The 12,550-nt window shown below is 52.1% G+C and overlaps 1 protein-coding gene across 1 annotated transcript; it reads left to right on the top strand.

Annotated features, from left to right (window-relative positions):
• Positions 1 to 503: 503 nt before the first annotated feature.
• Positions 504 to 12,110, top strand: LOC100439676 (uncharacterized). The gene is made up of 5 exons (XM_054548845.1): positions 504 to 1,324; positions 4,606 to 4,690; positions 5,329 to 5,419; positions 11,589 to 11,720; positions 12,079 to 12,110. The coding sequence occupies exons 1-5, from the start codon at positions 504 to 506 to the stop codon at positions 12,108 to 12,110; spliced, it is 1,161 nt and encodes a 386-aa protein (XP_054404820.1).
• Positions 12,111 to 12,550: the final 440 nt, after the last annotated feature.

Here is a 12,550-nt window from a genome sequence, read left to right as displayed (position 1 = left end):
TTCAGCTCCGCAAAGCATCTTCTGTGTACCTCGGAGGAGCATGGTGCTTCACTGCAGGTTCAGCTCTGCAAAGCGTCTTCTGTGTGCCTGGGAGGAGCATGGTGCCATTTCTCTTCCTCCTTCAGACTTTCTTCCACGTGGAAGGCCCCGTCCTCCGCAGGTCCCAGCCTCAGCTGGCACTCGGGTCCCAGGAGGCTCTGCGAAGATTTGCTGGGCCGTTCCCCCGCACACGGGGCTACAACGAAGGTGGGCGCCACTGAGGGGCCTGGGAAGTAGAGGCGCAAGAATCTGTGTCAAAGCATGTTGCACATAATCCGATTATTTTATTCAAAATCAATCATCGGTTCCCATAAAAATGTTTTCACGTAGATTATCTTACTCATTGTCACAAAACCCACAAGAAAGATAGAATTGAGGTTTCTAATCCCTATTTTATAGCTGAGGAAACTGAGACCCAAATTACGTTTCGAACAGTAGCTTTCTGCTTCTTCCAGGAACACAGCATGACACGTGCTGTGAACCTCAGCTGTGGGACAACCGAAGGAGAGATAACACTCAGCAAAAACAGAACCCAAACCATCCCCGTTTCTCTCAGCCCCAACTGCTCGGCGGCTTGGAGGGCAGCAAATGTTTCAGCCGCTCTCAAAGGGAAGGCTTTGCTCTGGAGTCAGCATGGAGAGCTCGCCTTGCCTCCCCTCCATTCCCCTCCTCACCAGCACTGGCTGGGTTTGAATCTCAGCTCCCTGGCGCCTCGCCCTAAGCCCTGGAATGCGAACCCCAAGGGCCAAACACCTCGAGGCTCTCAGGTCCCAGGCGTGGACACCTTCCTGGCCTTGGCTGTCACGGCCCAGATGGAAGCAAAGACAGCTCCCCTCTCCACGGGTCGGCTGGTCCTCCTGCCCCGAGAGCAGGAGCCCAGGCACAGGCTCTGCATGGAGTTCTCCATCTACCTCTCCCAGGGCGGCTACGCAGAGGCCGTCTGCCTCTCGCTTTCTGGGTCCCACCTGCAGCCTGTCCCAGTGGATTCTGCAGGCTCCACAGTGATGCTGGGAAAAGACCCAAACACCCGGACAAAGCACATGGACGGCTGCCAATGCCAAAATGGCAAGAAGCAGAGGAAAGGCAGCTGGCTCCGACACTTTGCCAACCGTGTGCAACACTGCAGGTACCTAGAGCCAGCGAGGAGCTACCAAACTGGTTCCCGTCCATGCTTGCAGCGGCTGCTGTCGCAGAGGCAGGACAGGAGTGCGTGGCTGTGCCAAGTATCCTTCTGGGATGAACCAATTCTCTTATCCCAGGTCGGGCATGATGGAGAGGCCAGAAGGTGTGTTTGAATAGGAGGCATTGGGGGTTTGCAAAGGGCTGTGATCTCCTGGGCTTCCCATCTCAGGCAGGCTCTGGGTTCTCCTTGGTTCTTCCCTTGGAGCAGAGACCTGGCTTTGGATGGCCCTGGATCTTTGCTGGTTTCTGCTGTTATCTTGCTGTGTGACCGAGGTCAAGTCCACACTCCCTTCCCAAGCTTGTTTCCTCTGCAGTAAAATTGCCATTTGGAACTGAACCCTTCAAGGGGAGGCTGCTGAAACAGTGGGGGTGATGCTGGGTGGTAAGCCCTACCCCTTCTCCTAAATACCTGCTTCTCTCCTTTTTTTCCTTTTTTACCTATTGATGGGTTAGACAGCCAAAAACCCTCTCTGAAAGAGTGTCCTGGCCCAAGTCTGCCTGGGGCACTGTTGTGAGCCTCAATTTCTATGGATCTATGCCTGGAAAGCTTTTAGCATAAAACATTTTAGGTAGAAGACCAGGACCACGGAACAAGACCAGGACCACGGAACAAGACCAGGACCACGGAACAAGACAAGACCAGGACCACGGAACAAGACCAGGACCACGGAACAAGACCAGGACCACGGAACAAGACCAGGACCCCAGAACAGGACCGAGACCATGAAACAGGAAGCAAGCTACATCCAGCACCCAGTTCAGAGAGAGGCCTGGGGATGCCCACACTCCACCTCCTTCCCAGCAAACTCGGAAGGCACCAAGGCATCCCTGGAGCTGCTCTGGCAGAGAAGAATCAGCATCCACATGTGCAGCTCATGCTCGAGGAAGGGCAGGGGCGACGTCAGAGGCATGCTTTGCACAGCACACGCTTCTAGAATGGCCGGGATTTCAACCTTTAAAGTCTCAACTCCTTCCTCCTCAGATCTTGGGATTTTGAAAGTGATTCCTAAATGCCTTTCGATCTCATTTTGGCCCAAGGAGATGGTCCTAATTTACTGCGTTCTAATTGGAAACATTTTTCAGAGTAAAAATATCTGAAGACGTGTTGGGCCTGGAGGTAGCAGACTCGAAATTAAAGCGGGGGCCCCTCCGTCCACCACCCCCCAGATTGCATTAAACACAGCATGTTGGGGATCGGTGAGTTTCCATGGCCCTGCAATCAGACCTTTTGCCCTCTGAAATTTAGCCTTGATTTTGAAGCCCTGAGTTTAGTATATTCAGATGAGCTGATGGGCCCAGGGAGTCACTCAGAAAGGCTAGAGGTCGTTCAGAGCTGCGTTAGATACAGTGGGAGGGGGTCAAATTGCTAATTTCATCTGCCACTGAAAACTCCCAAACAGAGAGAACTTCCCAGAAGACTTGTGAAGTTGGGAGTCTGCAGGTGGGGGGGGGGGGGGGGGGGGTGATGGAATTCTACCCCTAAGAGAGCATTTTGAAGTTGAAGCTCAACTTAAAATATTTGTGCCTATTTTTGAGACAGGGTCTTGCTCTGTCACCCAGGCTGGAGTGCAATGGCACCATCTCAGCTCACTGCAGCCTTGACCTTCCAGGCTTCAGCAATCCTCTCACCTCAGCCTCCTGAGTAGCTGGGACTACAGGCATGCACCACCACACTTGGCTAATGTGTGTGTGTGTGTGTGTGTGTGTGTGTTTGTAGAAATGGGGTTTTGCCCTGTTGCCCAGGCTGGTCTCAAACTCCTGAACTCAAGCCACCTGCTCTCCTCGGCCTCCCAAAGTGCTGGGATTACAGATGTGCATCATCGTGCCCAGCCACATTATGCTTTTTAGAGGGACATCACCAATCAGACAGTGGCCTGGGCTGGACACAGCATCCCTGGAAGACGTCCCCTCTCTAGGGTGTCATCTGCCATTAGCCAAGGACCCTCTTGTCTCTCTAGCTCCAAGTCTCCACAGAGGATGTGCTCAAAGTGAGGGTGTGTGGCCTTGCCCCCCGCTTCTCCTGCCCACAGGTGGGGAGGGAAGCAGGTGGCAGGAGGAGGTGGCTGTCTGAGGCTGCCCTCCTCTGTACCTGTGAGTGATTTTACTCTATGCTGAGTGCCAGCAGGAAGGATGGGAAACAACATTTCTGTCTGGTTATCAAATGATCACCATCATTGGCCTCATGGCATCACCACTGTCTTCATTGCTGGCACCTTCCCGTCCTCCCTCCAGCCAGGGAAGTCTGACCCGGGCACAGGTGACAGGAACTGTCACTCTGCCTTAGGGGTATGCAATCTCGGGATGTCAAACAGGCCCCACAGAGCCTTGCACCGCCGGTCTCACATCTCTGTATCATTTTCTGTACTGTTCCTATGGTTCTCAAGGCAGGCGTGGCCAGGGAGTGTGACAGCTTTGTATCCGTGTCTTGGAGCTGCAGCAAAGAGGCCCCGAGGGCTGGGGGCTCAGGCCACAGAAACGGATCTTGTCCCGGCGGTGGGGGCTGAAGCCCGAGATCACAGTGTGGGTGAGGCTGGGTCCTTCCCAGGCTGTTTGGGGAGTTCTGTCCCAGGCCTCTCTCCTGGGTGTGCAGGCGCTGGCTCCGCCCATGTCCTTCACCTCCCCTTCCCTCTAATTGTATCTGCCTCTGTCCCCACATCTCTTTATGAGAACATTGGCCCTATTGGATCAGTGCCCTCTCTAATGACCTCATTTTAAATCAGTGACCTCTGTGGAGACCCTCTCTCCAGATAAAGCCTCCTTCAGATAAAGCCTCTTTCAGATAAAGCCTAAAGCACTGGTGGTCAGGACTTCAACATGTGAATTTCAGGAGGACACACTTCGGCCCATTACAGACCTGATGGCTTCTGCCGGACACCCAGCCGATCCCCATGGCTTATAGAGGAAGAAGACAAGTGGAGACGGGGAGGTGGTCAGGCGACCCTTTCCATGGCTAGCAGCAACTGCGCCCATGTCTGGGCACTTCCTGGGTGCTGTGAGCCCCCATGCATCATCAAGACGGAGGCCGAGGCGAGGGCAGGCGGGAGCTGAGATCCGTCTCGGGAGGTGGATATTTTTATCATTGGGTATTTGTATTTTTCTTATTATAAGAGCCTTCGTCTTTTTCTTCTTGCACGTCATTTATTGCTTGCTTTTATTCTTATCTGGTTGTTTTCTGTGTGGGTTACAGATCCCCAAGCCGCCTTCCCTTGGTCTCAGCCCAGATTGTGGCTCCCATGTGTGCCTCCCAGGCCCCAGGATAGACGTCAATCGTGTCCCCTTGTGGGTGCCTTCAGCTTAGCACCTGCCTGTCCCTTCCAGGGGCCCCTCTAATACAGGACTTACATCTTCATGAAGACACTAACTGTACTAGTTCGTGTTCTCCAGAGGAGCAGAGCCACTCGAGGTGTGCACATCAGAAGAGAGTGATTTTAAGAAACTGGCTGACACTGGCAAGTTCAAACTCTGCAGGGTGGGCTGGCAGGCTGGAGACCTGGGAAGGAGCTCATGTCACAGTTGGAGGCCTAAGGCAGTCTGGGGGCGGAATTCCTTCTTGCTCAAGGCTGGTCAATCTCTTTGTTCTATTCAGGCCTTCAACTGATTGGTTGAGGCTCAGCCCCTTTGACGAGGGCCACCTGCTTTACTCAAAGGCTAATCTCATCTAGAAACACCTTTACACCTTTACAGGTGCATCCAGAGTAATGTTTGACGAACTATCTTAGCACCGTGATCCAGCCAAGCTGACTATAAAATTAATCATCACACTGTCTAATGCCTAAATAATTCAAATCTTTTTTTAAGTGAAAACAAGTTTATTAAGAAAGTAAAGGAATAAAAGAATAGCTACTCCATAGGCAGAGCAGCCCCAATAATTCAAATCTTTACCGAATTCCCAAGAGGCTTGTGGGAGGAAGGTGTACTCCGAATGCACAGCAAAAATCTTAACATTTCTCTCTCCCTGGCCACTCTCCCCATTGCTTGCTATGACTCCCCCAGAACTGCTCCCCTCACTCTCAGCCTTGAACCCAGAGATACCCCAGCCCCCAGCACTCCTGCACTTCCTTCCGCCTCCCACTTTGCTCCTGTCCTGTCCTTCCTTCTCCTCCACAGATGACTCCCAGCCACTTCCAGTCCTCACTCTGCCCCAACTTCTCTACCTTTGCCTCTCCACCAGCCCTGAGGCCTCGCCATGCAAGTCCAGGTACTGAGCCAGCAAAGGCAGAATCCGCCGCCCCCAGGTGGGGAAGGGGAGCAGAGAGCACAGGGCACTCTTCCCTCTGCACATTTCCTGGGCATCTCCACCCCATTGCTCGCGAAGCTTGGACACCTGGTAGCTTACGGAGACAAGACTCCCCCGAGCCCCTCAAGACTGCAGGCCCAGCCCTCCTAGCTCCCCTTCAGATTGGGGAGGAGAAAGTCACAGTGTTTCTGCTTCTCCAGCACCACCGTCCAAGGTGGAGATGATGTCAACAAAGGGGATATTGAAGCAGATGGAGTGGTACAGATGGTGGGTCACTAAAACGCATGTTGAAGGTACATGCTGCCACAGGCTAAGCCAAGAAGATGGGAAGGTGGGTCTCTCTGTTGGAATATAAATCCTTGGCCCCAGTGTTCCTGGTGGAGAGTCCTCCAGTATGAATGCTTGCTGGGCATGCTCAGTTTGGGAGGAGTTAATCCAACAGGTCCTATTTCTTTCATAAGGACTGAGGCCACTGTGGGAGCATGGGCTGTCTAATGCCGTCCCAGTTGTTGCTAGGTGAAAGGCCGGACCTGCTATGTAAATGTCTTATTTGGTGCCTTTTCTATGATGCATGTCCTCCTGGAATGGGGCTCCTGGCTTTGTCAGTCCTGGAGACCCACAGGGATATAGGTTGTGCCTTTTGGAAAATGCTTCCAGTGACATGTTCCAGGCACATGTTACGTGCCTCTGTCCATATTTTCAACAAGCTTTTCAGAGCACAGTTTTAATGTCCATTAAGGAACTATCTCATTTGGCCAAGGGAGGCATACACAGGTGAGTGAGTACTCTAAGATAACAAAATTTGAAGAGATCTGATATGAAACTGTCAGACTGGGGTATGATCATTCTCACTGCAAGAGAAATACTTGATTAAAATGCATTGAAGACATATTTTAAATTAGACCCTCTCTCAGCGCATTTCAGACAGATCCATTTTACTTTCCAGACTTTTCACATCAAGTCATGCCTGTGCCCACAGACGGGAGGAAGTGGCGTGAGGCTCCGAGGTCTGGAGCCTTGGAAGTCAGGCAGGCCCTGCTGGAATCACAGCCCCCCTACTCCCAGGCAAGTCAGCTCACCTCTCCAGACCTCTGTATGCTTCTCTGTGAATTGGGGATAAGGGAGAGAGTCCCTGTTACTTGCTTTTTTATGGGCTTAGTCCTCTTTGTCCAACAAGTGTGTGAGAAAGCAAAGGTGACTGTGGCATAGACACATGGACCGGCCGCTTACTGCATCATCCCCACTCAGACATCCCTGCCCCTGACTCCTCCCATCTTCTCAGGCACGCCTAAGGAGTCAGTCTCTCCTGACCAGTAGATCCAATGACACAACTGTGACTGAGCACCAAGGGGACGTAGCGCTGGGAGCTTGTCTCGGGAGACGTGACTGAACCCTAGAAGGGCCCCATGGGAAAACTGATAAAGCCTGAAATGTGTGTGCAGACATGGGCCTCTTTATTACCACACAATGACCATTAAAATCTCTCTGCCGTGGTGTAATTATTTTCCATAAATTATTGGGGTACTGGTGGTATCTGGTTACATGAGTAAGTTCTTTAGTGGTGATTTGTGAGATCTTGGTGCACCCATCACCTAAGCAGTATACACTGCACCATATTTGTAGTCTTCTAATCCCTCGCCACCCCCACTCTTCCCCCCAAATCCCCAAAGTCCATTGTATCGTTCTTATGCCTTTGAGTCCTCATAGCTTAGCCCCCACATATCAGTGAGAACATACTGTGTTCGGTTTTTCCACTCCTGAGTTACTTCACTTAGAATAATAGTCTCCAATCTCATCCAGGTCACTGCAAATGCTGTTGATTCATTCCTTTTTATTGCTGCATAGTATTCCATGATATATCTATACCAGAGTTTTTTATCGACTCGTTGATTGACAGGCATTTGGGTTGACTCACGATTTTGCAATTCTGAATTGTGCTGCTATAAACATGCATGTGTAAGTATTTTTTTCATATAATGACTTCTTTTCCTCTGGCTAGGTATGGTAGTGGGATGTGGAATTGCTGGATCAAATGGTAGTTCTACTTTTAGTTCTTCAAGGAATCTCCACACTGTTTTCCATAGTGGTTGTATGAGTTTACATTCCCACCAGCAGCGTAGAAGTGTTCCCTGTTCACTATGGTGTAATTTTCAGGTTTAAGCTTTTAATCTCAGATGAATCTATCTATCTATCTACCAACCTACCTATTATCTGTCTACCTATTATCTATCTATCCTAAAATACTAACAAGCTTAAAATGGAAAATAGCTCTTTTCTCCCTCCCTTTCACATCCCAGAACCCAAGCGTTGGGAGGGCTCTTTCAGTATTTTTATCCATTTCTTCTGATATTTATCTCCACATTTTAAAATAACATGCTTAGGCTGCGGGGGGCGGGTGGCTCACGTCTGTAATCCCAGTACTTTGGGAGGCCAAGGCGGGCGGATCACCTGAGATCGGGAGTCCAAGACCTACCTGGCCAACATGGCAAAACCCCTTCTCTACTTAAAAATGCAAAAAATTAGCCAGATGTGGTGGCGGGTGCCTGTAATCCCAGCTACTTTGGAGGCTGAGGCAGAAGAATCTCTTGAACCCGGGAGGCAGAGGCTACAGTAAGCCCGGATTACACCATTGAAGTCCAGCCTGGGTGACAAAGCGAGACTCCATCTCAAATAATAATAATAATAATAATAATAATAATAACAACATGCTTAGAACATTTTTTATGAATTCTTCAGTTCTAGACGTGATCTTCTGTCTTTCTACACCAGGAGCTGAGGACTCAGCTCTTTGACATCCACCTTCCCACCTGTTTTTGCTCCTCGTGTGCCTCTCAAAATTAAGTCTTAATAGTTGAATCTGTTTTACTGTTTCCGTAGTTATAGCTGTGTGATACGATCACAGTTCACAAAACGAAATCACATACTGCACTGTAATCCCACTTCTTTCCTTTTCAAACTTTTTGTTTTTCTTAAAGTTAATCATTGTTTGTTTCCTGTTTTTCTTTTTCTTTTTTTGGTGCGTCTGTGGCTTTTTATGAACTTTTCACTAATTCAGCCCCAAACTTTCCTTAAAAAAAACCACACAAAAGACCCGGGATCTCTCAGCGCCATTGCTTTCCTTGCAGACATTTCTTTGGTGACGCACCCAGCACTGGGCTGGTTTGCCCAAGGCCGCTCTGGAACCCTGCTTGGGATGTTGCTCTCTAGGTGGGATTGTTTGCTTCCCAGATCTGCTGGTTTTCGCCCTAGTTTTGGGGGAGCTTGTTGAGCCAGGCTAGCGGGGAGGGGAGCTGACCTTCTCCCGCTTGCCCCGGAGATCCCTGCTCTGTGCCTACCTGCTGCGTCTGTGGGCTCCCTGCCCTCTGGTCGGGGGTCAGTGGGGGCCTGTGGAAGGGGACTGGTGAATGGGAGGAGAGCAAGCCAGAGTTTCTTCCCTGGCTCTGTCCTTCCCTGTCATGCACAGCCCTCAGGAGCCTCCACAGAGTGTCCTGGGCTCCAGCAACTGCTCCTCCCCAGTGGCAGCTCACCGCCTGCTGCCACCCTGGCTGTGAGAGCCCCACGCTCTGCCTCACCTCGCGCATAGCTCTGGCCAAACTTCCCTCAAACCATGGAATCTGGGCGTGGGCCTGGTGTCCTGCCAGGCCCTGGTGGGGAGGCCTGGGGCTGCTGCTGACGTCTTTACTCTGCACTTACAACTGACAGGGCACCTGGGTCCACACACTGGGGGCGGAAGGCATCACCCCACTGTCCCAGCACTGCTGTGGGGTGGTCCAATGTGGTTCCAATGGACAAGGCTTTGCTGAGGCCAGGGGGCCTGGCTTCTCCCCACTCCTGTTTCCACAGTGGGGTCTCCCATAGCCTGTCTCCCCCCATGGCTCTCTCTGTTCCAGCGTGGAGCAGTGATGTCCCTGGAGATTCAGAAAGAATCACAGGGTTCCTGCAGCCCACCGCACCTTCCTTCTAGTCCCAGAGCCTGGGTGGGTGGGCAAGGCAGCGGGCTTGGGTACCCCAGGGCAGGCCCACTGGGTTCCCACAGATGGTCTTGACCTTGGCTGAGCCTCCACTGATTGTAAAGGTGACAGCCCTCTCCCACCTCTCTGTTGTTGTATTTTTCCAAATTGCTCAGAACCTGGGCAGGGGAGAGGGACGATAACTACTAGCCCCCTCGATCATCCTAGAACTGGCCCTTTGACATCAGCACCGCATGTGCCACTCCTGCAGTGCTTCTTTCCGTCCCTCCTCCTTCTTTCTTTCCCTTCTTCCTCCTTCTTTCTTTCCCTTCTTCCTCCTTCTTTCTTTCCCTCCGTCCTCCTTCTTTCCCTCCATCCTCCTTCTTTCCCTCCCTCCTCCTTCTTTCCCTCCCTCCTCCTTCTTTCCCTCCCTCCTCCTTCTTTTCCTCCCTCCTCCTTCTTTCCCTCCCTCCTCCTTCTTTCCCTCCCTCCTCCTTTCCCTCCCTCCTCCTTCTTTCCCTCCCTCCTCCTTCTTTCCTTCTCGGTGTAGGACATTCCCGTGGCCCTTTCAACCTGGAAACACATGCCTCTCAGCTCTGAATCCTGCTTTTCTCTGTTCTGTCTTTCTGGGACTCCTCATTGGACTTCCTGGATTCATGCTCAAATCTTTTTTTGTTTTGTTTTGTTTTGTTTTTCTTCTTCTCTTTGTCTTTTTGCCCTGCTGCGTATGATTTCTCTCATTTCATCTTCCAAAACTGCTACTAAAGTTTCCATTCAAGAAATGGTTTTCCTAATTCACAGGAGATCACTGGGATTCTCAGTTCTTTTTTGCTGGTCGCTGTATCTCGGAGGTACCGGAGCTTCCGGTCGCTGTATCTCGGAGGTACGGGAGCTTCCGGTCGCTGTATCTCGGAGGTATGGTAGCTTCTTTCCGGCGGCTCCTCTGACGTGGTTCTCCCCCTTCCTCTGTGCTTCTTCTGTGTGTTTCTTCTGGCCTCTCTGTCCCGGGTGTCCATTTATAGTGGAAGCTGAGAGGGGTTCTCCAGCCTCCTGCCTGGAGAGGCAAGGCTGGGCTTCCAGCAGCTGGCATTGAGCAGGGGAGAAGTGGGGAGCCTCCTAGAGTCACCCAGAATCCTCCATTCCCACCTGCTCCACACGGCTGTGCTGGGGTTCAGACCCTTCCTGGACCCCTCCAGCTGGCAGGAGTCGGGGAGAGTGGTCATCAACTCTGTGCTAGGAAGAGGGTCTCCCCATGTCTCTTGCAGATCATCAGCCGGTCCTGCAGCTTTAGCCCCATGATGTACCTCAGAATTAGAGGTTTTGTCACCTGCCAGTCCCCAGTCCTTCTGGGACCAGCCTGCTGGTTCAGCTTCCCCGACTCAGGCCTTCCTGCTGCATTTCCTCTTTCGAGGTTCAGCCGAGGGGCTGCCCACCCTTCACCACTCATCTTCCACGAGCCTCCCAAGGTCTCCTGTCTACAGGCTGCCCCCATCCCTCTCTCCTGCGCATTCACAGGTCATTCCTTCTTTGATGTCAATTTCAGGGGCTGTATTTGTTCCTTGTGGCTGCTGCACCAAACAACCACAAACTGATAGCTTCAGAAGTGGATTCTCCCAGAGTTCTGGGGGCAGAAATTTTAATCAAGGTGTGGGCGGGGCTGGTTCCTTCTGGAGGCTCCGAGGGAGCACCTGTTCCAGGCTACTCTCCAGCGTTCCTTGGCTTGTGGACACATCACTCCCATCTCTGCCTCTATCATCTCCCAGTGTTCTCTGAAATCTCCCACTGCCCTTCTTTTGTAAGGCCGTCCTTGATTTAGGAGCCACCCCAAATCCAGATGGTCTTATCTCCAGATCCTTAACTTAATTACATCTGCAAAGACTTTTCCCAAGTAGGGTTCATTCACAGGTTCCAGGGGTTCAGATGTAAACATATCTTTTGGAGGATTTCAGGGGGAAACACTGATAATCATGCATGTGTAACTGGTCACACCTAAACACGCATCCTGCAATGCAGAGCTGCCGGACAGCTTCCTGCTCTCCCTGCTCCCTCCAACGCTTCATCCCGAGATCCCCAGGACCCAGGCATGGCCTGGTCATCCTTCCTGGACAATGCACCCCACACCTCTCCCACCCCTCTCCCCTCCTCTGGCTCCCACTCATGCCGTCCCCACTTTCTTTCAGCAGTCGGGCCTGTTTCCCGAGTCACTGAGTCAGCGAGTGATGAGACCTGCTGGAAATATGTGTGGAGGATGGGCGAATCCACTCAGCCTTGGATGGGGCGGCAGGAAAAAGGCAGCCCCAAGCCCAACGCAGGTCAGGATGAGAGTCTTTATTCAGGAGGACAGAACTGGCAGTTGGCAGCAAGCAGACCCAGAAGTAGATATTGGGGCCTTCATCTCAGGGAGACAGGGGCTTGGAGGGGGAAAGTCAAGTCCACTGGGGTGCAAACCGGTGTGGCCATGAGCAGGCAAAGGGCGTGGCTGTTTCTAAAGAGCCCTGACCCTCCCAGGCAGCTGTCGTGTTCCTTGAGGGAAAGGACACTTTGAGTCTTCCTAAGGGCTGGGGGTCAGAACGGACCTCTGCACTATGGTTTATGAGGTGCCCACATTCAATCCCATAAGGGCTGTCATCACTGTGCTCTCTGGGCCTTCTCTTGCTCTGGCCTTTGCAGCTCAGGTGGCTCCCGTCCTGTGTGGGCAGTGAGGCGGTGCTCCGTGGACGGAGGGTTAGACCTGTCTTGCCCCAAGCCAAAGGGCTTAAGCGGGAGACAGAGTGTGGATGACCCCGCCTACAGAGAAGCAGGATGCAGGGATGGTACGCAGGGGCAGGCCACATGCCCCGTACTCTTCCTCTGCATGCAGTGACTGCTCTGGGTGCCCCCTCTTTCAGATGCCCCTGGCCCCAGACGATGTGGCATCTTAGCCTGTGGGTTGAAGGCATCTGTGGGGCATCTGTGGGGCAGATTGCCTCTGTACAGGTTGGCTGCTACGTGTGGCGGCCCACAGGCATACCCATGCCACACACAGTGAGGCCTCCGATGGCACCGTTTCTATCACTGACAGCCATTTTCATGGCCCTGCAGGAGCAGGATAACACAAGGCTGCACCTGGCCTCTGTAGCCACATGGAATATACTGCCTCTCC

Source organism: Pongo abelii, chromosome 11, assembly GCF_028885655.2.
Source record: "Pongo abelii isolate AG06213 chromosome 11, NHGRI_mPonAbe1-v2.0_pri, whole genome shotgun sequence".
Lineage (NCBI taxonomy): Eukaryota > Metazoa > Chordata > Mammalia > Primates > Hominidae > Pongo > Pongo abelii.
This window is presented reverse-complemented; position numbering and strand designations above follow the sequence as displayed.